Source organism: Eretmochelys imbricata, chromosome 10 (genome assembly GCF_965152235.1).
Source record: "Eretmochelys imbricata isolate rEreImb1 chromosome 10, rEreImb1.hap1, whole genome shotgun sequence".
Taxonomy (NCBI): domain Eukaryota; kingdom Metazoa; phylum Chordata; order Testudines; family Cheloniidae; genus Eretmochelys; species Eretmochelys imbricata.
Window position 1 is genome coordinate 84,928,736 of NC_135581.1, and position 27,190 is coordinate 84,955,925.

Here is a 27,190-nt window from a genome sequence, read left to right on the forward strand (position 1 = left end):
CTGGAATTAGATAAACGCAGCCATGCGTAGTTGGAGTCCAGTTCTCTTTTCCTAGCATGCCTCATGTTCTGAGAGCTGGAGGAATGGCCTTCTCTTTTTGTCCAGTTATTTCAGAATATTGACACCAGAATCCCTTTGCTCCTCGCTCACTCCCCTTTTCCTCTATTTCACAGTCTCTCTCCCACACCGTGACCATCACGACTATCTTCATGCAGCAGCAGAGTTACAGGCCAAAGGAAACATTTCATGGTGCTACAAGCCAAGTGGCAGTGCAGCCAGAGCAAGGGAAGGAGAGCAAGTGCTCGCAGCATCAAGGCAGCCAAATTATTCTACAGCGACTATACAGGCAGCAAAATAAACCAGGGAAAGAGAAGCTGGCCCTGGCCTGGTACTGCTCCTTGCATGACCTCTCAGTTCTGCACAGAATCTTAGAGCCCTCCAGGCTCCTCTTTCAAAGCATCCAGTGTTGAGCTGGATGAGTCCTGAATCTCCTGCAAATGGGAACCACATATAGACTAAACCAGAAGAGAAGAACTGGACTGTGATGAGATGGTAGCTCTGTCTGAGTGCTGCATGGTGGTGGACAGCATCAAGGGATGAGAGCCAGGTATCACTGGGAGACTCAGAACTCAATTTTGCAGGCTGGGAAGGATTCATCCTGCATCACTACAGTGCTGCTGCTCGCTAGCACCATGATGTTCAGCTCCTGCTGTTTCTCATGGGTTTGTTGGTACCATTCGCGTGTCACCTCAGTGTCATGCGTTGGAATCAGCGTCACCTGGAAAAGACAAAAGAGAAAACTGACAGCACTGCTACTCTCTGGTTTAGTGCACCAACAAATTGTGCCCACACAATACTATAACTGTTACTCTGGCCTCGTGGCCTTGCCTGCTCGTTTTTCCATCCGCCTGTTACATATTGTCTTTTAAACTAGAATGGCCTCTTTACTATCTCTCTGTGCAGCATCCAGCACCAGGGGGTCCCAGCCTGTTGCATCACGGGCACTACATCCATATAAATAATACTAAGACGAAGAAGAACAGAAAGGTAAATGAAGGAGGGGGAGAGGCTGTGCTGGAGAATGAGTTGGTCGACAGCAACAAAAGTAGCAGCAAATCTGTGTTCACAAGGGCTCCAGTAATGGCCGTGGAATGACCGGAAAATGCCACACAGCCTGTGTGTCACCTTACCCAGGTGCAGAACATGTCAGCTCCAGAGCCCTGGTGTTTGAGGATGCGGTATCTAGCAGAGCAGTTTGGACAAAGGTACGCTCTGCTCTAGTCCTGCCTGCAGGAACAGGCACCACCCAGGCTCTCACTGAAACCTTGTAAGCAGAGGTGGGTATTATAAGGAATATTTGTTGATGGTTTAAGGAGCTAATAGGAAGTTATTATCAGAACAGGTTTAGAATTGTGATTGCAACACTGTCCCCACTGCCAGGGCGGGAAGTGGGGTGGGTGACCCTATCCCTAATACCACGTTAGGGGGCTACTCTTCTGTTTTAGGGTTTACTTTCCAGCTGGTTTCTGCCAGAGGACAATTTCTGTTTCCTCCTGCAGAGACAGGAGGAGTGAGTGATCTTTAAGTGAATGAATCTCAGCATAGGGAAAGAGACTATCCCCTACCTTTTCTCCTAATTCCTCAGGCTACACTGTCCTCCTGTCCCTAGGCTACTGACAAACAGGACCCCAAATGGCAGGGAGGGAAGAGAGGTTGCTAAGATTTGACAGTGACTGGCGCTTAACACCGTACAGTGAGAAAGTCCCCGTCCCATTTGTTTCCCTCTAGTGCACCATCATGCGAGATTTTTTCCACTGTGGATCAGTATTGTAATAGGCACATTCTCCCTAGAGTTCCATGATACAGTGAACATCACACATTCCTGGGCATTTACATCACTTACCTGCAAGTTCTCACCCCACTGAGACTTTCCTTCCAGAAGTGCATCCAATACCACACGGCTGGGCTCCCCATTGGCTGGATCATTGCCACTCACAACATAGTACGAAGCTCGGACCCGCTTGAAGAACTCCAGGTCTGTGTTCTTCCCACTGCAGTGGTTGGGGATGTAGGCCAGGTCCACATAGACAGGTGGTCCAGGGGGCACAGAGAGACTGCTTTTGGGGCTACTGGAAACTTTGGAAAAGAGAAATCAGATGCTAACAAAACCCTGAAGCATCTGGAATACAGGAAGATTTCCTGCAGCTGCAGAGACTAAGTTAAAGGGCCTGGATTGGCTCCTTCTCTCTGCTACTGAAAGGAAACAATAGTGGATGGTCTGTCCCAGCAGTAGCACCGAAACCAGGTGGGAAAGGGGAAAGGTCTGCAATTCTTTAGTGCTGGACTGAGCAGCTTTAGAATCAGGTCCAGAATGGCCTTTGCTGCAGAAGGGAAACAAATTCCCTTTATTAGCTTTGGCAGAGTAATTAGTTCAGTCACTATCTGGCTAAATAGCCCCAGTTTCGGTTTCTTAACCTATCTTGGCTATAGCAATATGTCCTGATGTCCTTCATCTGACAGCCCTCAGGAATCTACAGTAACATCTCTGGGAATTCCTGCCTGGTTCTTAATGATTCCTAGCAGTTCTTTCTGATGACTGGCTCATGTTCTTCATCAATATTTCTGCTCCTTCAGCATTTCCCTTCATCGTTTCTGCATCCTTCAGTCATTGAGAGATTGAGAGTCATTGAGAGGTTAGAGATGTTCCCAAGTGCAGAGGCATAGAGTCATACACACATTTAGACAAGGACCTGAACATGGAGATATGTGAATACATGCCCACACTAGTGCAGACACATAGCCAAATGCACACTGCCAACCATGTGCAAACAAACACACACTGTAGACATATACACAGGCAGTATCACCTATATAGACACTAGAAAATATGTGAGTGCACACAAGTATGTGAATACAGCATGTGCATGCATTTACACACACACCACACCCCAAACATATTCTTCCCTTCCATGTGTCTCTTAGGCCTTTAACTCTAAAGTTCCCACAGTGTTTGGGCTGATACATGAACTGTTCTGTCAATAAAAAAAAAAGTCTGAAAGGGAAGAAAGAAATGAAGAGGCACAATAAAAAAAAAAAAGCTCTGCCCCCATTTGCCGTCCCCACACATAATCTGTATGCCTCATTTTCTTTTCATAGCTAATTCATGGCAGCAGCCAGGCTAAACACCAGCATTAACAAGAGACAAATAGCTCAGGGAATGTACAGGGAGAACAGAATCTGTCCCTTCTAGCCTGCACATGTGAAGCTGACTGACATCACTCTTAGTGAGGCATTTGATGGCCTGGTGGCTCATTACACTTTCTAGTGGGCAAGTGTCCATACCTCCAAACCCACCTAATGACACAACCTTCTCCCCCCACTTCGTTTTCCTGACCTCCTTCCCCTCCTACAAGTCTTTCCTCCTCCCCATCATGTTTCTCTCTTGCTCTCCTTGTCTAACCTCTTCATTTGCCCCAGTGATTCCAGCCCATCTTATCTCCTGATCCCCCCCCCACACACACACACACACCTCCCTCCCTTACTCTCCTCCTTAACTCTCCTCTGGCTCTTTCCCCTCACAATACAAACATGCTTTAGTCTCTCCCAACTGAAAAACAAAAATCTCAATCCTGACCCAACCGGTCTCTCCAGCTGCCACCCTATCTCCCTCCCCCCTCCCTCAGCTCATTGAACCTCTGACTGCCAGATGCTGGGACTGGACGACAGGGAGGGATCACTCAATAAATTGCCCTGTTCTGTTTATTCTCACTGAAGCATCTGGCATTGGCCACTGTTGGAAGACAGGCTACGGGGCTAATTGGACCATTGGGCTGACCCACTATGGCTGTTTTTGTGTTCTTACGAATGCACTGGTTACAGCGCCTCCCATCCAATTCCAGGTTTCAGAGTAACAGCCGTGTTAGTCTGTATTCGCAAAAAGAAAAGGAGTCCTTGTGGCACCTTAGAGACTAACCAATTTATTTGAGCATAAGCTGTAGCTCATGAAAGCTTATGCTCAAATAAATTGGTTAGTCTCTAAGGTGCCACAAGTACTCCTTTTCTTCATCCAATTCCAGTTCAGATGCTCTCCATCCAGTTTCCACTCCCTGCATGCCACTAAAACACTTTTGGCAAAGTCTCTAATGCTCTCTGCCTACTCACAGCTCAGAACCAGTGCTCTAGCCTCTCCCACCTTCACCTGTCAGCTGCCGTCAGCACCATAATCAGGCTCTTCTTGACAGCTTGTCCTCCCTTGGCTTCTGTGACTCTGTCCTCTCATTGCTCCTTTGCCGTGTCCTTCAGAGGAGCCTCCTCAGCCCCCTCTCCGTTTTCCATTGGTGTTCCACAGGGCTCTGTGCTTGGCGCCCTTCCCTTCTCCCTCTAAGCCTTATCTCTGGATAAGCTCATCTACACATACAACTTCAACTCCTATCCATATGTGGATGACTCACAGAGCTACCTCTACTCCTGAACTGTCTCTAATTGGCCAATCTAAAAATCTCAGCCTGTCACCTGACATCTCTTGGGGATGTCTAGCCATCAGTTCAAGCGCAACATGGCTAAAACAGAGCTCCTAATCTTCCACCCCGATCCCTTCCTGCTACCTCCTATCTTGATCACTGAGGACACCACCACTATCCTGCCTGCCATGCAGGTTCATAACCTGGGCATCATCTTTGGATGTCATTGCTCTAGGACCTCACATTCAGGCTAGGTCTCAATTTTGCGGATTCTTTCTCTATAACAGCGCTGAGATACAGCCTTATCTGTTCACACAGCTAACAACTGTCATCCAGGCTCTTATCTTCTGTCGTGATTACTGTGCCCTCCCTCTAGCTGGCGATGATTAAATAACTCTTGTCCCACTCACAGCCATGCCACTGCAGAGACCTCATCCTTAGTCTGTCACTTTGCCCATGTCACCTCTCTCTTTGGATTCCTTCCATTGGCTCCCCTTCTCTAGTGCATCAAACATAAGCTACTTATCTTCACTTTCAAGGCCCTTGATGGCCTAGCCCCGCCCTACCTAGCAGCGCTTATTCACTAGCAAGATGTCAACTCCTGCCTCCAATAGGCCCAGGATGCCAGCCGCCATCACCCATTTGTTAAATTTTCAAACATCTTTATGCTTCCTCCCTTGCTGCCCCTCATGCTTGGGAGGCACTAGCCATAAAACTGCCCCATGAGCCACCTTCAGATGCCCCCTCAAAACTCTCCCATGCCAGGATTTCTACAAAAATCTTGACAATGGTTTGGCCCCGATGTACTGAGACCACTGCTCATCATGGTGACCAGTAATGTTTGTTTCCTTGTGCCCCCACCCCATCTGTTTGTATCCAGCCGATATTGCTTGTTTTATACTTAAATTCTAAGCACTTTGGAGCAGGGACCATCTACATGTTCTGTGTTTGTACAGCGCCTAGCATGCTGGGATCGTGGTGCATGACAGGGGCTCCTGGGCACTACCCTAATACAACTAATAACAACAGTTGGCCTCCATGATGGCACTCTTAGCAGAGTACTCAAGGGCTGCATGGACCATGGAGACTGAATTTCCCTCTCAACTGCTTAAACTGGTTCCTCCAAGCAGGACTGAGACATAGTGGCAGGGAGTAGTTTGTGGGGGAATCTCTTCTGGGGATGCAGAGAGGATTTCAGTCTCCAATACTGTCAGTCAATCTGGCATCTTCCACTGTGGGAGGAGACGCCAGGATGACCAAGGTTCTATACTACTCAGCCCCCCCCCTGTAATTTTGGGAATTAATTGTGGAGGATACTCCCATCTGGTCTCTACTCGTAGTTACAGAGGGAAGGCAACATCTCTGCACCCAAATGCACTCCTAGTGTCATGATCAGTTCAACCCTGGAGAATGCAGTAACAGCCACCATAGTTAGGTGTCTTATCCCACTGTTAATATTGTAGTAAGGTGGGTTCTGCTTGTCCCTCTGAGACCAGAGAATTCCAACTACTGATCACCCTGTGGGGAACATACTCCCTGTGTGTATAATAGAATCTAAACACAAAGGATTTAAATTACCAGATGTTTGGCTTCACTGCTACTGACATTCCCTGCATTTTTTTTTAAATCATTGCCTATCACAATCCCTCAGCGCTTGCAAACTCACTCTGACTTGCTAGGAAGTGCTCATTAACTGCCACTCAGTGCCCTGAATGGTGAAGCAAATGCTTACATTTTAGTGCTTTGCTTATTGTTTAAGCAAAAGAGAATTCTCATTTGGGGAGGGATTTCTTACCAGGGTTTGTTTTGATGCCATTAACAAGGGTCTTGCCCGGGTTGCTGTGACTGCTCCGGGATAACTCATCCTTCTCTTCCATGTGAGAGGGCTGCACTAATTGGGTACGTGGTTTTGACTGCTTCTCTCCTCCATCTCGCTCTTTTTTTGCAGTGGAAGATTTTGGAGACCTGTCTAATGGTTGTTTCACAGGTGTGGGAGACCGCTTCCCTTTGACATCTAGTTTCCGGGCAGGCGATGATGATTTGGGTTTACTCAAAGGCTTCCTCACTCCTTTGCTCTTTTCTTTCAGATCCTTTTTGGATATTTTATCAGTTCTGCTCACATTTTGCTCATTTACCAGCATTTCAGGGTCCACCATGCATACATCTGGATGAGGGGGATGAGGATGGGGATCTATCATTGGAACAGGTTGTGGATCATGGCTAGACCTTGTGCTGCCATGATGCGAAGTGCCCACAGCTTTGTCTACTGGGAGGAAATCTGCATCTTCATCTGAGTCCATGGCAGCATCGGCTGTGATGGATGGACATTCCTCTGTCTCTGGAGGGACATCAGAGTCAGACTGGGAGGTTCCAGAGTCACTCACTGATGTGGGAGGGGTTTCCTCTACCATCGTGACTTGTACATGGCTACCAGTAGTGTGGTGTGGCCTCCCCTTCACTGAAGGATGTCTTTCATCCTGTGAGAGGTCACTGTCATCAGAGAGGTCATGAGGACTTGGGTTGATGAATGATGGAGACAGCTCACCCTTCCTCTGTTTATATTCACAGGAAGAGAACTTCTGCCTATTGTCAGAGCTGGCTCCTAAACACGGCTCTACCTCATGGGAAGCATCTCCGTGCTCCTCAGTTCTTCCTCCCCTTTGTGCCTCTGGAAAAAAGGGCTGGTAGGTATGCTCAGGGGACATCAGTGAAGAAGGCCGGCTCTGCCTAGCCGTATCCTCTTCCCCCAAGGATGGTGACACAGTCCAGTCAGAATCAGGAAATGCTTTCTCATCTTTCACCTCTGCTGCACTCTGCACATTTTGGAAAGCTTGCGGACTTGTGCTCACTTCTGTTGGGCCATTGGCTGTGGCTGCTGCTTCTTGCTGATGAGGAGGAAATGATGTCAGTACATCAGGAAGTGAGGTCACTGCCATAAGCATTTCAGTGATAGATGAGTGTTGTTCTGGGCTGGCTGCACAACTTTGCTTTTGTTTTTCTGTGGACAGTGGTGATGTCCGTGTACTTCGGCAGTCAATTCTGCATGGCAGCGTGTTATCCACATCACATGTGGATGCAGAACCACCATCCTCAGCAGACACAAACCCTTCCATTTCAGCTGGATATGTTTTGACAGAATCAGCCGGAATCAATGGAGACACATCCCACAGGCTCCTGGTGTCTGGCTCTCCTCCTGTGTATGTAGAAAGCATGTGGGAGTAGAAGCTTTCTGCTGTAGCATGTATCACAGGGGTGGTGGCTTCAGGAGAGGCATCCTCTGAGAGTCTGGGAGAGTCATCTTTCGCCTGCTGTTGGGATGCAACTTCTCTTTCCACAGCCCCAGAGAACAACTTGTCTTCTTTATATAGGCTCAGTGGTGAAAAGCTAAGGGAAGATGAATCTATACTGGTATCTTTTTTAGAAACCTCCAGGTACTCATCTTTCTTCCCCTGGTCTGAGGGCAAAGCTTCAGGAAATTTTAAAATAAGAGATTTGTCCCCTAAGTGGTATGACGAGGATGTCTCATGTCCAAACACAATGGATGGGTCATGTTTTTCTAGAGAGGAAAATTCAAACCCAGATGAAGAGAAATCCATTTCTTTACTTTGCAGTGCCAGACCCTTTTGATGTTCCTCTTTCACATATTTAGCAGTAGACTTTAAGCAAATATCTTTGTCTTTGTCATAGCCCTCAGAAGCAGTCTCTGCATGGTGATGATCTGTTACTAGAAAGTGTGCTTCCTTTGGGGACTTTTCAGCATCTTTTCCCTGTTGCAAAGAAATTTGGCTTGAATAGGACATTTCTGATGCCCAAACATCTCTGCATGTATCTGTTAGGGTACTGTAGCCAGCAGTACCTGCCTTTCTAATTGTTGCTGATTCAGTTTTCTCAACTCCAAGTTCCTCTTTCTGCATTGGATCACAAGGGGAGAAGGCAACTGATGTTGACAAATGAGACTCTTGGTGCTTGTCCTGGTGAAGCAGCTCTGATACCTGAGCCATCTCCATTACTGAAATGTCTGCATACACTTCCTGCTCACTGACTTTTTCTGGTGCTTGGGGAGGGCTGGGCAAATTGGACTCCTTTTCAGATTTCTCCTTGGCACCTTTTTCTAACTCCGAGTCACTGGTGCTCTCTTCTCCTCGTCCTGCTTTCTCGTAGTATAAGTCTTTGGGCTGAGGCTCCACTGGTGACAGAGATCTCTGCTCCTGGCTGATTGAAATTATGTTTTTATCTGGATGAGCATCTTCAATGTAGGGAGCTCTTTTTTCTTGATAAAATGCATCTATGGTGTGTGTAGGAGGAGTGCACTCACTGCTTCCAGGAGAGGAAGGAGGCAGGGTCAAATATGGTTCTTTTGGTGTGGCAGTTGATGAGCTCAGCCCATTCTGTCCTTCCTGCATTTCCTTGAATCTCAAGTCACTGGGCATCCCATGCTTATCTGACTCTGTCAGGGGTGAATATCTTTCATGGCTGTCTGTGTATGCAAAGGAAGAATCCACTTTATCTTTGGGGGAAGTTGGGGATGACAGCTCCTTTTCAGCAGAGGTGTAGAGGCAGGACTCTTCTTCTTTTGCAGAGATGTGATAAAGTAGCTGTTTCTGAGAGACAGATACTTTCTCTGTCTTGGAGGCCACAAATATAGGCTCCAGCTTTTCCTTATCGGGGTGACCCAGGTTGTCCACATCCTTCAGGATACGGCTCGGAAGCCCAACTCCAGAGATAACTACCTGCTCATAGATGTCAGCATACTGAAAAGTCCTCTCATCAGGGTAGGGTGTTGGTTCCCTTTCTTCCTGCTTTAGCTGTTTAGCATGCTCATCTCCTTTGGATTCAGAAACCTCTTTCTCAGAAGGACTGGAAGAGCTCCGAATGCAAGACTCTGTATGATATTCCACTTGGCTGAAAGAACCCATGTCCTCAGAATGGCCTATAATGTCACTGCTTCTTTTGGGATGATATGGTCCTGAAAAAGAGTGCATGCTGTCCTCTGACGCTGCATCACTGTCTTTTGGGGAAGCTGCTACATATTCATATTCTGCTGGGCTTGTAGAGTACAGAAGAGCAATTGCTTTTGCACTCTGCTCTTTGCTTCCTCTAGGGTCATCATGAGCCTCAGTGGTTTTGCTTTCAGCATTCTGCTCTATGTCTAGCATGTATTTAGAGTCTGATGTTTCTTGGTTCAAAGCATCATCATCTGATATCTCCACTCTGGCCCCCTGCAGAACTTCAGCTTGCAAAGCTGGTTTGCTTTGGTCTGTCATGAAATGTTTTTCTCGTTCTTGTGTACTTGTGTCCGCCTCCTTTTCTAGAGCACTAGATGATGCAGGCAGAGGAGATACTGTCAGTGTTCCATCTGATGATTTAGCATATAGATCCAAGACTGCTTTCTCCTCGTGATCCAAATAGGAGTAATCTTGTTTAGATGGGAACAATGATTCTTCCCTTCCTTTTGCTGCACTTGATGGTTTGACCTGTTTTTCTTCTATACAGACATGCTGAGAAGATGGGGTTGCTCTAACTACTTCTGATTTTTTGGAAGAGGTGATCCCAGGAGAGGCTATTTCCATTTTATCTGGTTCCAGTGACAATCCTTTGTCCTCCCGCAGTGCAAATTCTTGTGCTTCTGCTGAATCCACTTTGAAATGTCCAGCTTCTGTTTCTTGAGGCACAGGCTTGTCTTCACCATGACAGAGGTAATCTTCCTTCTTAGGAAGATGGCCTGCCTGCCTGGGGGCATCTTCTTCCTGGAAATATCCACATTCAGAGTCTGAAGTTTTCTTCTCTACTGTTTCCAAGGCATAACCTTCATATGCCATAGAATATATAATCTTTTCCTCTTCTGTTATGGTAAGAGAAGATTTTTTTTCATATTCCTGAACCTCATCCAAAAAAGTGCTCTCTCTTTCCTTATCATACTTCTGTTGGCTTTCCTTACTTGTTCTCTCTTCCACCTCCTCTGGAAACCACACTTTCTTCTCATAATTTAGATTTTTCATATAAATATCTTCCATTTCCGGAGATTTTTCTTCTTTAGTTTGTGTCTCGTCCATGAAATCACAAGATTTGACATCTTCAGAGCAAACGTCTGAAGACTCTTCATCCTGAACTCGTCTGGATTCTGTTAAGTGTAAGAACTCGGCATCTGGAAAAGTTTCCTGAGAGCACATTTCTAAAGCCTTTTCTCTGACCAGGCTCATTTCGGTTAAAGAAAACAATCTAGTATCTTCTGGAGATATTTCTGCAGAAGAAATTTCTGTGGGTAGTGTATCTTTAATTGGGCTGTGTTCTGGGAAAAGAGGGGATTTGGGTTTTTCTTTAATGATATCTTTGGCAGAAGTTTCCAGTGATTTTTCACTTGTGGCTGGGCTCTGCTGCATGAAATGCAGGGGTATGATAGCTTCTGGGGAGAATTCATTAGTGGATGTGGCTAGAAATGTTTCTTTAGCAGGGCTCTTTTCTGTAAAAGTAAGAGACTTAGTGTCTTCTGGAGAAGTTCCTTTAATGAAAATGTCTGGAGATGTTTCCTTACCAGGACTCTCTTCAGTGAGAGAAATTGATTTGGTGTCTTCTGGAGAAATGTCTTTAATGGAAATGTGGGTAGATTTTTCTTTTTCTAAGCTATGTCCTGTGAAATATAGTGGTTTCCCTTCTTCTGGAGAAGCTTCTCTAATGGAAATATCTGAAGATTTTTCTTTACAAAGACTTTCTTCTCCAAAAGAAAGTGATTTGGAATCATCTGGAGATATTTCTTTAATAGAAATTTGTGAAGATTTATCACTTTCAAGTTGGCTTTGTTCTGGAACCTCAGCATTTTGGGGAGATATTTCTTTGGTAGAAACTGGCTCTTTAGCTGTGAATTTTGCAAATTCTAGTGAAACGTCTTGAGTCATTTCAGTTTCTTTAAACTCCGCCTCCTGCTCTGGCTTTGAAATAATGTCTGTGCTGGGAATGTACAGATTGGAATCATCCTTTTCACTAATTTCAATGGTTTCCTGTTTGTGATAAGAAATGTGTGACAGCTGTTCCTTTCCAATGGGCAGTTCCTGCTTTTCATTACTGGGAAACATGGACTCCATAGGCAGTAGCACTTTGCTAGCTAAGTCAGGCTTCTCCTGTATAACAGAATGCAATTTGTTTTCAGGGATATCGTTAGCTGCAGGTGCCTCAGCTTTTTTAAGTGGTTCAAATTCACTCTCAGCTCCTTTTTCTACACCAGAAGTTTGTCCTTCACCTTTCTTTACAGAAGTATCTCTGGCTTTTTCAAATAACTCCGCTTCCACAGTTTCCAATTTCTCCTCCACAGGGGACTGATGGAAAGGTGTATGTCCAGCACTGGTGGGGCCAGACTGTGTTGGAGATGCCATCTTGACTGTGCTATCATCAGGACTTATGCATCGTTCCTCAGCTTCTCCAGAACTGGAGTCTACCTGGGAAAGTTGTGTTTCCCCTGTGGATAATAGCAACATGGACGCTTCTGTGCGGGATTCAATTAAAACATCAGCCAGGTGCCCTTGTTGAGTAAACAGCTGGGCACCATAATGCCCTCTGAGTTTCTCAGGCATCTCAATATTTGGAGTCTCATCTTCTTCCGCTTCTTCCTCCTCTTCTGCCTCTTCTTGCAGGCCCTTCTTATGAGCTTGGACTTTTCTCTCTCCTTCTGCTAATGCCTGGAAGTCTTCAGAAGGCGGAGATTTAAAGCATTTGTCCTCCTCTAAGGAGGATGTTGGAGAGATTGTGCCAGCAGAGGGCACATAGTCTAGGCCTTGGGTGGCTTCAGTCCGAGAGGAGGGTATGCTGTTTACTGTGTCCAGAAGTAACGAGCTTTTGCCAGTCTCTTCTGTTTGTGGAGCTGTTATGGATGCAACAGACTGATCTTCTGCTACTGAAGTGGCAAAAGAGGAAAGCTTGTCACATTCTGTAACAGATGTGGCAGAGGACACATGCTCCTCTTCAGCCAGTGGGGCTGCCACAATGCTTGTAGGATACACAAGGATTTCAGATTCTTGGCTGATGTAGCCCTTGTCAGCAATATCAGTAGTGGAGGTGGCTTGGATACCATGTACTGCTTCAAAAGAGCCTGGGTGATCAGGCACAGAAATATCATAGGCACTAACATCATACTTCAAGTGTGGGATCCTCTCTTCCTGTTCGTCATGTATTTCCTCATCAGAAATGGTCTGTTCAGTCTCTGAGTAGCCAGGGATGGTTTCATCCTGGATGTATGAAATGTGTTCTGCTGTGGCTCGTGGAGGGACAGGTGCACTTCTCAGGTAGGACTCCTCCTTAATTACTTCCTTTTCAGGTAAATTGCTTTTCTCACCCATATCCTCACTGAACTCTCTTTCCTTTTCTTTAGTAGTGAATTTTGTGCCTTTCTCCTCATCGTGGTGTAGCTGATAGAATTCTTTAGTCTTCATGTCCTTTTCCTCTGTGTATTGTTCTTCTGTTTCTTCCAGTTCTGCCTTTTCTATCACATCCTCTCTCTTTTCCTTCTCACTTTCCTCACCCATATCCATCCCCTCAATGTACTTTTCACAAGTCTTCATTTCTCCTTCCCTCTGCTTTCTGTCCAAAGGTATTTTCTGCTCTTCTTCCTTTTCTTTGAGTGCTGGAGTGTGAGCTTCTCTTGTTGCTCTTTCTGTGTGTGTTGGTACCTGCCCTCTCTCATCTTTATGAACCTCTGATAGTAACTTGGCTTCCTCCTTTCTTTCAACTTTTTCTGCAAACTCTCCCATCTCAAGAGGTTCCTCCAGGGCCGCTCCTTCATCCTCAATTTTTTCAGCCTCTCCTGCTCTCACCTCCAGCTGATGGACTGGCTTTTCCTCACATGGCAACTCTCCTTCCCTATCAATAGTGATGATTCCCTCATCTGGGGAACCTAGAGGAGTCGCCTTTATCAAGATGTTCTCTTCCAAAATTAGAGCTTCATCAAGGTGACCCTGAGCAGTCATATCAGGGACCCTCTTTCCTTCAGTTTCAGGTCCTCTCATGACTGCATCACTCACTTCAATATCAGTTATTTCCTGAGCCACCTGCAGCTCCACCTTCTCTTCATGATTCAGATCCTCAAAGTCCTTGGTCAGGTCCTCTGGTGAAGACAGGACTAATCTCTGCTCAACCATGTCAGCCATTCCTGGCTCTTGCTGTACAGGTCTCTTCTGCAGTGGTGACATCTTCTGTTCCAAAGGTGCTTCCTTTTCAGCTTTGACTCGGGTTTTCTCAGTTTTGATTCTACCTGGAACTTTTGCCTTGTATAATGTTTTCCTGACTTCTGGGGTAAACGGTTTTAAGTCTGGTTTAGAAATTTTTTTCAGCTCTGGTTTGGCTTCTTTCTTTGAATCTTTTTTTTCTTCTTTCTTTCCATCATCTTTTCTAAAGTCCTTTCTCTCTTTCTTAATCTCTTTCTTTTCTTTGTCCTTCTTCTCATCCAGTTTAGACACTTTCTCTTTGAGGTGCTTCTTGCCAATCTTGTCTTTGGTTAGTTTCCTTTTCTCAGCTTTAAGGGCATCACTTGATTCTGTCTTTATCTTTTCAGGTTTAGCATGTTTCTCAGGAATTTTCTCAGTGTGTTCTTTCACTTTTTTCTCAGTTCTGGCCTCCTTTACTACCTCTGGTTTTATCTCCTTAGCCCCATCCTCATTTGCCTCTTCTTTTCTGGCCTGCTTTGTTGCAGCTGGCCTGGGGGAAGATTTCAGACTCTCTTTGCTGTCAGTTCTCTGTTTAATCTTGGTCTGCTTCAAAGAAGGTGTAGGCAGGCCAGAAGACATATCCTTCTGAGTAGCTACTGGGTACCTCAGAAAATCCAGATGCTTGAGCTTCTCAAGACCTTCCAATATTTTATTTTGTGGAGCATTTCCAGGAAACAAAACTCTTACTATTTTTTCTGTTGGGCTTGCTGGCAGCCAAACCACCAGGGCTGTGATGGAGGTCAGATAAGGGACAGAAATCTCACCTTCTTTCCCATTTGCTAGAATGATGCCAGTCTTTGCTTTGCTATTCCCAGCCCATTTCTGCATTAGAAACTGCATCTCCTTACTTTCCTTGACAGGATTCAGGATGTACATGTCCAGCTTACCAACCCCCATCTTGTGGAACAGAGTAATGGGGTCAATGGTGTTACTCACCACCCTGTAGAGGGGCTCTGATTTAATGCTGAGTTTATTCAGGTACTGCAATGTCAGGCAAGCCTCTTCAATGCTTCTCTTTACTTTCATGGATGATTCAGGCATCTTAAGCTTTTCAGGAACATTAAAAAAAACAACCCCAAGTTCTGGAGAGATGAGGTTCTTCATCCAGTCACTGTAGTTGGTGGAGCCCTGAGATTGCTCCTCATCCTGCTCAGAAATCTTCCTCTGCAGAAGCCCATTAATGCCAGGTAGGTTGTCTGCCCCAATGTGGGTCAGGAGAATGGAGTCAATTCTGTCCAGATGCCTGACCAGCTTCCAAAAGCAGGATTTCCTCTCAGAGCCACCATCCACTAGGATGTTAAATCCATTGACAGCAAACAGAGCAGAGTCCCCTCTCCCACCGGGGAATATGTAGCAGCAGGGCTTAGACAGTTTCAGAAAGCCTCCAGAAGTGGGAGGTTCCAGAAGATCAAATGGAGTTGGCACATCTACAGTCTCAGAGACATACTCTGCAAACTCAGAGACCCCATCCATCTCAGGCAGGACTGGGTCAGGGTTCAGTTTCAGATTAATAAGCTGCTGGAACTGGGGATGTCCAAGGTTGCTCCAGTCTCCCTCTCCCAAACAGGACACAGTGAGGGAGGCCTTGTTACCTGGATCAGTGTTGCTGAGAAGCTGGGCAACCTATTGAGACAGACAAGAACAATCACAGACACAGAAGTGAGACATTGCAGCATTTAATTTTTTTAAAGCAACAATTAATGTGGGATCATTAAGGACTCCGTTGACGTACTGTAAAAGAGGCCATGACAGAGGGCAATGCTGAGCTGCATAACTCCTTCAGACAGGCACAATGGCTCTAGCAGGCCCCTGAGAATGCAGCTGTTGGGCCAACTTTGGCCATTATGAGGTATGGGCCAGAGCCTTGGCCTTGCTCTCTCTTTCAAAGCCTAATGCTACTGAGGGGGCGCCTAGCCAGGATGAGGTCTTTTGCTTCCTTAATGCCAGGACTGCAAGTGTGACTGGCTCTCATACAGAGCAGAGGCACAAAGGGAGGGGCCTCCTTGTCCTCTTCCCCCCTGCCGACAAGGGCACAATCTGCCCCTAATCATGGTGTGTAAAAGCAACTGTTTCCTATTGGTTAGGGAATCCTCTCCGTCAGCCCCACTCTTTTTCCAAAGCACACTCTTGTGGTTTCCTACCAACTCTCACTGGCTGGCCATTATCCCATCTTCTTCTTTGAGTATTTTCCCAGTTTCCTAGTTATTGAAACTTTAGTTCCTCGTTACTGGGATTTTCTTTTCTACTCAGATTCATTGTCTCTTCTGACCCAGATTTTAAAAGGCTAGGACATCATTGCTGATTTGGCAAGTGTTGCTATCTATCGTCTAATTAAAGGCAGGAGTTAATATCTGTTTCAGGAGTCCTTAGAATTATGCAGATATGCAAATACATTGACTAAAGCCATATTAAAAATTAAACAGCTTACATTTTATGAATTTTAGAGTTAGTGATAATATTTTGCATAGGATGCTTTTGCCTAAAGAGACCCTACTCAGCTGATGTCTTGACAGTCTGGCCCCATGAAGGAGTGGAAGCAAATAGTAAAGTTGAGAAAACCCAGAGAATATATTGAGAAAAATAAATTCTGAAATCCAGATTTCCAGGCCTATACATGCAGTTATGGTGATTGTGTCCAGACGGTTAATCTACCCTCCTAGCCAGTTAGCTGAATATCTCATTACCACAACTACCACAAATGCACATTCAAATCATGTGCATACAATTTTGAAAATGTGGGCCCTAGTGCTTAGTGAATATTGCCTCCAGACCAGAAACATCTGGAGCAGGGCTTGAAACTGTCAAAGCGACAAAATAGTGTATCTGAGTGGCAATGAGAATAAATAATAATACAGCTTTTTAGAGAGGAACCAGAATACAGCTAAATAAATACTAGAGTGCATTTCTAATTATCCAAAGATCTCAAAGCTTTAGACACACACTAATTAACTCTCACAAACTGTAGTGTGTGTGTGTGATTATATATATATATATATATATATATATATAACATTCACTGGATAAATAGTAAAACCAAGGAAGAGGACCACATTTTCCAAGGTGGCACATGATTGTGGTGGCTTCAATATTTGGGTGCCAAGCTGAGATACCTTAAGATTTTCAGAAAAGCCAGATCACCTGACTTCTGGAAATCAGGCAACCCTGATGTGTCACAAACTGGGCACTCAAAAGTTAAAGCACCCCCAAATCACTATTCACTTTGGAAAATTTTGACCGGTGTCTTGCCCAAGCCCCTATAGTAATTTAGTTCAAGAATTAGGAGAACCGAGAGTCAGGCTTCTGACCAGCATGCTGGGGTATCTGTGAGCTGGAAGTGGAGCCCTGGCCCCCCTGGTCTCTGCCAGCTGGAGGTGAGACCCTGGTTTACTATTCATACTCACCTCTGGATCTGCAATTATCTCAGCAAATTTCTGATAAGTGAAGGTCCCAGTTTGCAGGATCAGGTCTCCTTCTTGGTCTGAGCTCTGACCACATAGGAGCAGTAGTTTGTGAGCAGATGAATCACATACCAGCGATCGGACCTATTACCATAAGACAGAAAGTTGTCAGCGCTCAGGTTTGGAGTTCTATGGTTCTCTGGCTTTCTCACCAGTTGCATAGTCTCAACCAGTGACAGGATCCAGAACATGAGTGTCTAGTCCAGGGGTGGGCAAACTTTTTGGCCTGGGGGCCACATCAGGGTTGCAAAACTGTATGGAGGGGAGGGTAGGGAAGGCTGTGCCTCCCCAAACAGCCTGGCCACCGCCCCCTATCTGCCCCCTCCCAGTTCTCACCCCCCTCAGAATCCCTGACCCATCCAACCTGCCCCGCTCCTTGTCCCCTGATCGCCCCCTCCCGGGACCCCCCGGCCCTAACCCTGGCTAGCATCCCCGGCTGGAAGCTCAGGGGCCCGGCAGGACAGTCCCACAGGCCAGATGTGGACGTGGACCGTAGTTTGCCCACCTCTGGTCTAGTCCCTGGTCTAGAGCAGTAAGAGGGCTAAGTCATGCTAAGAGTTCAGGCCCAAGCAGCTGGTCAAAGCAGGGCTTTTCTACGTAAAAGTTATTTGCTTGTAGAGACAGAAGCACTCAAAGATGCCTCTGCTGCCTGCCTGACCCAGCTCCAAGCCAGGCTGGGCTTTTCACAAAAGCACAAGGGAGTTAAGTACACAAGTTCCTGAAGCCCTTTTGCAAACCCCACCTCCAAAGCAGCTCCATACCCTTGCTCCCAATCCTCAGACTCTCTTTGGGACAAGAATCAGCAGAGGCCAGGGATAAGGAGAAGTTTCCAGCAGCAGAGTGTTAACAAAGCTTGCTCCATTCAGGAATCCCATCCAACTCCACCGTCTCTCACGGGCTGAAGCCCTCCCTCCTTCCTGCTAAAAGAGCTTCACAAACGCTCTACAGATTAGGTAGTTCCCAGGAATTAGCCTTCTTCCTCAGAGTTAATGTGTGGCATGGCACTGGCATGTGTTCCTTTATCTAGAAATAACCTGGAACGTACGGCAATGGTGCAGCATGGATCTTCCTGCTGGGTAAGCACAATGAGCACACAGCCTGGAAGTAATTCTGCTGGCTGCACACCAGGTCTGGGAAAACTGCTCATGAAGGGTAGGAAATGCTCTATTAATGAGCTAATGCTTTGGCTGTGCTTGGGTCAGCATAGGCAGAACAGCTGATGTGGAGAAAATGCCAGGGTTGTCCCATTGCAAGAGGCCGTTCTTGGTCCTTACCTCAGAAACAATGCTGTCCACATTGGGATTCACCAGGATTACTGTCTCCAGAGTCTCACTCCGGTGATGAAGGGTCCTTTGGCCTAGGGAGAGGGGCAAGGAGAACAGAAGGGAAGAAAAAGCCTGCTGGGGTTTCGCCAACAGCTCCGTCCCCAGTGCTTCACTTTGCTGCAGATTTTCCCCTTCCCCTTGGTTCCAAGGCCTCATGTCATGTTCAAGGGTGTAGTTTAACTCTTGGCATCTAAAAGGGTCATGCCCTTTCCACACAAAAACAAACCAGGCTTGTTCTGGCCCAGCACAGGTTGCCACCCTAGAGCCCAACACTGTGTAGCCCGCGTGGGCTCTCCCCTATGCTCATAAATGCCAGCAGGCAGTGGGGCCTCACCTGCCCACTCACGGTTTTTATCTAGTTTCAGTGCAGTTGCCAGGGAGATGTAGCTTGGGAAAGTAGCCACGTTGTGGTTGCTATGGGGCTTTGAGAGCTAACTAATGGGAGCTGACTCAACTGTTCTTGCCCTTCACTGGGGACAATGCAGTCCTTGAGGGGAATTTTTTGTCGTTCTCAGGAAGTTTTCTGACTCACAGTCTGCCTTAGAATCATAGAATGTAAGACTAGAAGGGAGCTCGATGGAACAGCTAGTCCTGACCCACCACACTGAGTATTATCTAGCCCATCTCTGACAGGTGTTTGTCTAACCTGCTCTTAAAAACCTCAAATGACAGAGAATCTACAACCTCCTTAGGCAATTTGTTCCAGAGTGGGGCAGAGCACATGCTGAAGTTAGCAGGTGGGATTAATTTCCCTCATCCCCTGTAGCTCAGTGTAATTTACCAAGGTTAAATTAGGTGTTATCTGGAGTTCTTTGAGATGTGTAGGCTCTAGCTCTATTTCATAGAATCACAGAATATCAGGATGGAAGGGACCTCAGGAGGTCATCTAGTCCAACCCCCTGCTCAAAGCAGGACCAAGCCCCAATTTTTGCCCCAAATCCCTAAATGGCCCCCTCAAGGATTGAACGCACAACCCTGGGTTTAGCAGGCCAATGCTCAAACCACTGAGCTATCCCTCCCCCCTCCTTTCACTGCTGGTGTACATGTGCTCCATGCACCTAAGACTGGAAGACTCTTGCTAGTAGTTCCATTGGTCTGTACTTGCACCTCACTCCTCTTTGTGTTCCAAACCCAGGGTATGAGGGTCAGCATGGACCATACACTCCTCCAGTATCTTTATACTGCTAAAAACCCTTGGAGAGACAGAAAAGGGGAAGGAGAGCGGGCACCCTTTCTGACATTCTGCGAAGGACACAAATAATCTAGGCTATTTCTGAAAGGCTCCTTTGCAGGTAGAATGCCAATCCTTGCACATCCAGAGAGTAGAGCTTGCTATCCTCAGCAGAGGCATGCAGCTTTGTGAAGACAAGTAAGCAAATAGTCTAATTTAGATTGAATTCCAAGATCACTGTGAGGGTGAATTTCAGGAATCACTAGGAATCCCTATGGAAGATCATGAAAAGCATATTAGTCATAAGAGCCTCCAAACTCATCAACTCTTCTGGCTGAAGTGATGGCCACCAGAAAGGGAAACTTCCGACTCTATGGGCAGTGCTGTTGGTACCCAGGATCTTATGATGCCTGGCTGGGAGAAGGTACCAGTGAGTGACTCTCCCTTCCCCTCATGCGCTGGACGATGGTGTGGAGATCTCCCATGAGAAAATCGGAGATTCCAGGCCTGAGAAGCTAGCAGTGCCCTCAGAAGCAATGTATCTATCCCCAGACGCAAGAGGAGGGCCTTTTTTTTTTTTTGCAGCACCCATGATGATGGTCTTTGGTACCAACAACTCCTTACCATGGTGTGATGGTGCCATCAGTGTGGGAACTGTCCACTTTCATTTCTCTCTCACTGTACTTGGGACAGTCCAGCTCCTGGCAGATAACACTGGTTTTGGGATGCTGTTGCTCTTCAGAGCCAGGAGATTAGTACCACATTCCTTGTGAGCTCCTGACACACAGTGTCTCACCTGACTTGGAAGGTGTTGGAGAATAGGTATTCTTCTTGGATGAGGACATGGAGGGGGATTTCTCTCACTTCTTGGGAGAGTGTTTCCTATCCACCTCTTGCCCTTTTTGGAGGAGTTCTTAGTTCTACTCCCATCAGCCCTGGAGTCAGAGATCACTGTGCTCGGAAGGGGCGCTACCCAGTTTCTTTGCAGAATGTACTGAGGGAGGGTGGGTCTGATGGCCCAGGGTCAGACTGGGGCCTTATAGCAAGAGCCATTAAGAATTTTTGAAGCCTGTACTCACAGGCTTGACAGATTTGGCTTGGGAAAGAACAGCAAATGCTGCTCTTTGAGGGGCTGTGAGCTTCCCTGAGGCAACAGAGGCATTTGACATGGTCATCGTTGACTGGGAAGACCCCAGGACATTCAGCTTTTGAATCCCAAGAGCTTGGCCCCCAACTGCTAAAAACTATCTAAAACTATTATCTAAGAGTTATTTATAGATATTTATAGTTGGATGCAGAGGATGCTAGCAAACACTACAGACACTGAAGAGATGCTGTCTCAGACCATGGATGGCAGAAAGGAACCAGAGAGGCAGTCGGTACTTGCTGCCCCTTATACTCTCAGTTTGGAACATGAGGAGGAGTGGGGCACAGGTATGGAGCCGTGGACATTGCCGGCAAAAATCTTCTGGACTCAGGCCCGTGGAGCGCATGTGCACCAAGTAGAATGCACATAGGGACCATTACACAGAGAACACAGGGATTCTCAGATTGCATCAAACCAGTGGACCATCTAGCCACATGTCCTGTTGCTGACTTTAGCTAAGATCAGCTGCTTCAGAGGAAGAAACCCTACAGCAGGCAGTTCTGGGATAGTCTGCCCCATGGACAGTTTACTCTGACTGCTATTAGTTAGGTCAGCTTGTGCCCCAGGAGCAGTTACATCCCTTCCAAAGCTTTTTTTTGATCATTACAGTTATAACTCTGATTATCCTTGTTATTCATATAACTGACCGATCCTTCTTGGATTCTCGTTAAGTTCTTGGCCTCAATGGCAGATTGACTCAAAAGACAGGATAAGTATTGAGGGAACCAAGATTTCCATCTCATGGATTCATGGGTCATGATTTTGAATAAACACATTCACTGGCCCTTTAATATACTGTCTTGGAAAGGATGACGAGACAGACCCTCTGCACAGGCACATAGAAGCAAAGATGGCAGACAGGAGAACTTCCACTCCATCTAGGAGAAAGAAAATTCTAAAATGACTGGTAAAGGCACAAGAGACTGGAATCATCTCTAGAGGCTCTTGAATGCTTACATCATTTCTATTTCACAGACGCAATTCCACAAGTACAGAAGAGCCTTTCCCAGAGAAATACAAGGATCCCCTTTTAACAGCCCTGTAACCATGCTCTAGATGAAGAGCTTTCTGATCTGAGTTCAGAGGCAAGAGATCCAGGCTCAGGAGAAGCACCACGTGCAACTGGGGCTAACAGAATTGAGAATTGCAACTGAAGCAACCAGAATCACTCTCCTGAGTTCCTGCCAAAAGTTCAGGAGAACTAGCAGTAAGAAAGAGAGACGTGGGGAATGACAGACAGTATTCAAAAAAGAACTAGATGCGTTCTTGGAGGATAGGACCATCAATGGCTATTAGCCAGGATGGGCAGGGATGGTGTCCCTCGCCTCTGTTTGACAGAAGCTGAGAATGAGTGACAGGAATGGATTTGTTCTGTTCACATGCCCTCTGGGGCATGTGGCATTGGCCACTGTTGGAAGACAGGATACTGTGCTAAATGGATCTTTGGTCTGACTTAGTGTGGCCGTTCTGATGTTCTTATTCATATCCCCAGTGCAATACACTCACTTAACATCAAAGTGGGAACCCAGAGTACAACATGAAGGCCCAGAACCCAAGAGGTGATAGATCAAAACACCAAGGAGAGCAGTATCCAAAGGGATTTCCCTCTTGATCTTCCCTGAGATCCACATCCTTGGTGGGTCCAAGGCCAAGGCAGCTCAGGGAAATGTAGGTTACCCTAAAGACTTTGAATATGAGCATGTTGGGCTCATACCTGAAGAGCCCACTACAGATAGCTCCCTCTGTAGAGCCTATTCAGAAGAAGCCAGTTCCACAGGCCTCTTCTACACAGGCAAAGGATTCAAATGCACAGGTGGGGGGTGGGGTTCTTTACGCTTACTGTCAAAAATTATTTAAATCAGAAATAGAGAATCGAGTAACTGAGGTTACAGAAAGAGTCATTTATACTAATGGAATGAATCCCACAGCACTTTGTCCCACATGAGTGCTCTGGCAAAGGGGAGAGATACACCTGTGATCACACTTGGCCCTTGCTCTGCCTGGCTCCCACTGTCAAGAGTTTACAGTACACAGAAAAACAGTCTCAGTCTGGTGAGAGCCACAACCTCAGTCACCTGGAAGATATTATTAATGAACCAATTATTGGAGTAGCATCACCATTCTGGCTTTGTGCTCTTTAGGCCCTGTCAAATGATACTCACGAACACTATATATTAGCTGCAAACCTCTTCCCTGCATATTATGAAACATTAAGGTTAAAATTCCAATTGCATGAGTCTTAATTTTAACTTTGCATATTCCATGTATGTTCTGTATTACCATAATCATCACAGGGTCTGTGCAGTCAAACATAGGACTTGCCACCCTGGGTTAAACCTTTGGTCCACTGAGTCCAATATCCTATCTCAGGCATCAGCCAGCACCATCAGGTGCCTCAAAGCAAGGTGCAAGAACCCCACAATAGCAGATGTGGGATAATCTACTTTGTAAAGGTCTCGTTCTAACCCCTAATAGTGGAGACTGGCTTTGGCCCTGAAACAGGAGGTTTGTCTCCTTCTCAATACTCTCATTCTTCGCATTAATTATGACAACTCTGGACAGTCTTATCAGTAGAAATAATAGCTCTTATATAGCACTTTCCATCAACATATCTCAAAGCGTTTTACAATGCTTTGATCGGTATCACTGTCCCCATTTCACAGATGGGAAAAGTCAGTCTCAGAGAGGTGAAGTGATTTGCCTGACACCCAGCAGGCCAGTGGGAGAGTTAGGAATAGAATGCAGGTCTCCGAAATCCCAGTCCAGCACTCCTATTCCATAGGCTACACTGCCTAATCCAGGGATTGGCAACCTTTGGCACACAGCCCACCAGGGAACCCCTGGCGCAGGCCAAGGGATGTGCTGGCTGCCCTTCCCACAGCCCCATTGGCCTGGGACGGCAAACTGTGGCCAGTGGGAGCTGTGATCGGCTGAACCTGTGGACGTGGCAGGTAAACAAACCGGCCCAGCCTGCTAGGGGCTTTCCCTGGCGGGCCGCGTGCCAAAGGTTGCGGATCCCTGGCCTAATCCATCCCCTCCTTGACTCTTGCTCAATTTTTGGCCTCAACAATATCATGTGGCAGTGAGGTCCAATGTCTAATTACACATTGTATGACATAGCATTTCTTTTTAGTGATTTTAAATTCCCCACCTTTCAGTGTCATTGAGTGTCCCCTTGTTCTTGTGTTATGAGATCAGGAGATGAGAAGCTCTAAACCATTCTTTATTTTAGACTTTTATCTTGTCCTGTTTATTGGTGTCCTTGACAGGGTTAAACAAATCCCTATCTTTTTAACCTCACTTCATAAGAGTTTCTCCAGCCCCCTAATCATTCTTGTAGCCCTTTTCTGAACTTCCTCAAATTCTGTTACATCCTTTTTGAGATGGTGTGACCAGAACTGAACTCAGTATCCAGGTGAGGCCAGTCCATAAAGGTACATAAGGGCATTATAAGAGTCTGCATTATTCTCCATCTTGTTTCTTATGCATCCTAACATCTTGTTTGCTCTTCTGACTGCAGCTGCACATTTAGCAGGTCTTCATAGAGCTGTCTACAGTGATGCCCAGGTCCCTCTCCTGAATTGATTCAGTTAATATAAAACTGTAAGGTGCATGAGAAGTTTATTTTCCCCCACCCTCCCAATGTGAATTACTTCACATTTATTGATTTTTAACGTCCTCTGTCACCATACTGCCCATTCCCTCAACTTCGTTAAGTCCCTCTGAAGTTCCTCACACCCTTCTCTGGATCTAAATAACATTGTGTCACCTGTAAATTTTGTTGGCTCAGTGTTAATGCCCTTTGCCAGCATTAATAGATTAAACAACACTGTACCTAATGTGGAATCTTGAAGTCCCTACTGGGCATCTTTTGCCATGATGAAATTTGACCATTTATTTCTATGCTCCTTCCTATCTCTTAGATAGTTTTTGATTCATGACAATACTTTGCCTCCCCCCCCATATAAATGGCTATATATAAAATGTGCAGACGAAGGTTCATGTATACAGGTACATAATTCTTCTGATTTAGTATTGTTGGAGGAGCAGCACCAGAAAAGGGCAGTTCCTTTCCATGAACTACGTGCTGAGTCGCTCAGCTTTGAGTGATTGTACCAGAAGGCACTTCTCGCTGTAGCTGCAATTCTAAAGGATCTCAAGGAGTTTTACAGTTTCTCTATAAAGGGATCCTTTTCCCTATAGTGCAGCAGCCTCTTGGGTGGAATTCAGCAGCCACTGATGCTACAAAACAGTGTATAGGTGCTAAAATGAAGATTAACTTCTCCAGCTGACACTACAGGGGAAAACTTGCTGCAGTTACTGCCACATCATGACCTCAATAGCCTGACTCACTGTAGCTCACAAAAGCTTATGCTCAAATAAATTTTAGTCTCTAAGGTGCCACAAGTCCTCCTTTTCTTTTTCCTAGAGTTTTTCCTCAAAAAGCTCTTCCTGCAGTGAGGCCCTGAACCTCTGCAGCTGCTTGGCCTTCTCCCACACTTCAGCATGGCTCTGAGCCACACATTACAGGACTCAAGGCCTTTCTGAATCTGTATAAACAAAAGGCCACATTTGAAGACAGCCCCAGCTTTGCATGAGTGATCATTGGGTGCATATATCTGCATAATTTAGCATAGTCTTCTGCAAACTGAAAGGCTTCCATCTACTTCATTCTTAAATGACATCATCACTCTGAGATGGTAACTGGCTCTTTTATAAGGAGGCTGAGAAATCTCCAACTGTAGCTTCCTCAGTGCCAGAGAGAAAAAGATTTCAGTCCCAAAATGGGTCTGTTCAGAGAGCGAGAGAACAACATATTCATTCCCACTCTGGCACTGTAATGCAAATACAAGGAAGCAGCCCTTGGGGAGCGTCACTATAAAGGCCAGAAAAAAAGTTTTGCACAGAATATTGAGGAAAGCTCCTACTTTTATCCCATATGTTACACACACCTTCCCCTCTCTTAATGCAAGATGGACTCAATGCCTGGAGCGTTAAAGAAAGCCCGAGGATTGGCTGTCAGCCACAGATGGGGTAGCACTGCCAGAGGGGATGTTGCAAACCTAGTATCAGGACAAGCTGTTCTCTAGCCCATTATGGGGGGCACTGTGCTGATGGAAAGGGTGGCTCCACACTGGTGGCAGAGGGTCCCACCCATGCTGGAGAAGTTGCTCCCTAACCTGGTATTACGGGGGATCTGAATTTCTAGAGCTAAGAAGGAGGATGGCCCAGTGGCTAGGGTACTAGCCTGGTACTTGGGAGATCCAGGTTCAATTTCCACAGACTGCCTATGTGATTTGGGAAATACTGCCAGGCATTGGGGTGCTCAAAGTCACAAGTGAGGGGCATCAGCAGGCCTGTGAAAGGAACCCAGACAGGCGGGCCTGCTGTGGGGGTTGTAATGGGCCTGAGAGGCAGTGCCGCCCAGAGGATTCAGGGAGCCTGGGGCAAAGCAATTTCGGGGGCCCCTTCCATTAACTAAAAGTTAGTTTTGCTGCCCTGAGCGGGGAAGAAGAAAAAAAGAAAAACCCAAGTCGTGCCGCCGAAGAAGGAAGAGGACAGGAGGACCCACTGCCAAATTGCTGCAGAAGACTGAAGTGGAGCGATTGAGCTGCCGCCAACGAGGAAGAGACGGACTGAAAGACTTGCCACTGAAATTGCCCCCACCCTGTCTCCCAGGCCTGGGGCAAATTGCCCCATTCCCTCCCCCCCGCCCCCCCCCAGGCGGTCCTGCTGAGAGGGGAAGTGCTGTGCCTCAGGCCTGCTGTGGGGTTGTAGTGGGTCTGAGGGGAGGAAGTGGTGAGCATGGGGCCTGCTGTGGGGTTGAGGTGCTCAGCATGGGGACTGCTGTAGGTTTGTAGTGGGTCTGAGGGGAGGAAGTGTTGAGCATGGGGCCGGCTGTAGGGTTGTAGTGGAGTCCAGAAAGGCGAGATCATTGGCAGGCAAATTCCATAACTGTGCTATCTGTTTTTTGGCAGCAGGAGCTAGCTGGTGAGTGGTATGTCTGTGTGAGGCAGCCTGGCCCTGTGCAAGCAGCATAACTCTGCCAGACATCAGAGAGAAAACAAACAGGAACATCTGACTGTCATTTGACCTTTCGAAGAAACATGGGAGTCTGCACAGTGCTGGCTTGAGCCCCAGCAGTGGCTGCTATCCCATTCCCCATCTCCACTCCCAGGAATCTGTCTGTGTGGAGAAGGCTCACGCCCATATCCCGAATTCCATTCCCCACCCCCAAACTGGAAATCAGGCCACAGTTTCCCAGTCTCTAGTTCCCTTAACTCTAGGAGATGGTGACCCACACTCCCCAAGGGTATCAGCAACGTAGTGAACTCAGATTCCAAGACAATGTGACGCCCATATTGGCTGCACCATCAGCACCGGAGATAAGTGTTATATCTCACAGACACTGTGATGACGGGCATGGTATAGATATAA

The 27,190-nt window shown here is 46.5% G+C and overlaps 2 protein-coding genes across 2 annotated transcripts in view; one reads left to right on the forward strand and one right to left on the reverse strand.

Moving 5' to 3' along the window:
* PPIP5K1 (diphosphoinositol pentakisphosphate kinase 1) overlaps positions 1 to 27,190 on the forward strand; it is a 183,494-nt gene that overhangs the window by 148,817 nt on the left and 7,487 nt on the right. The window lies entirely within an intron of this gene.
* MAP1A (microtubule associated protein 1A) lies at positions 623 to 15,139 on the reverse strand. The gene is made up of 3 exons (XM_077829271.1): positions 6,256 to 15,139; positions 1,904 to 2,136; positions 623 to 778 (listed from the first exon to the last, which is right to left on the reverse strand). The coding sequence occupies exons 1-3, from the start codon at positions 15,122 to 15,124 to the stop codon at positions 623 to 625; spliced, it is 9,258 nt and encodes a 3,085-aa protein (XP_077685397.1). The 5' UTR covers positions 15,125 to 15,139.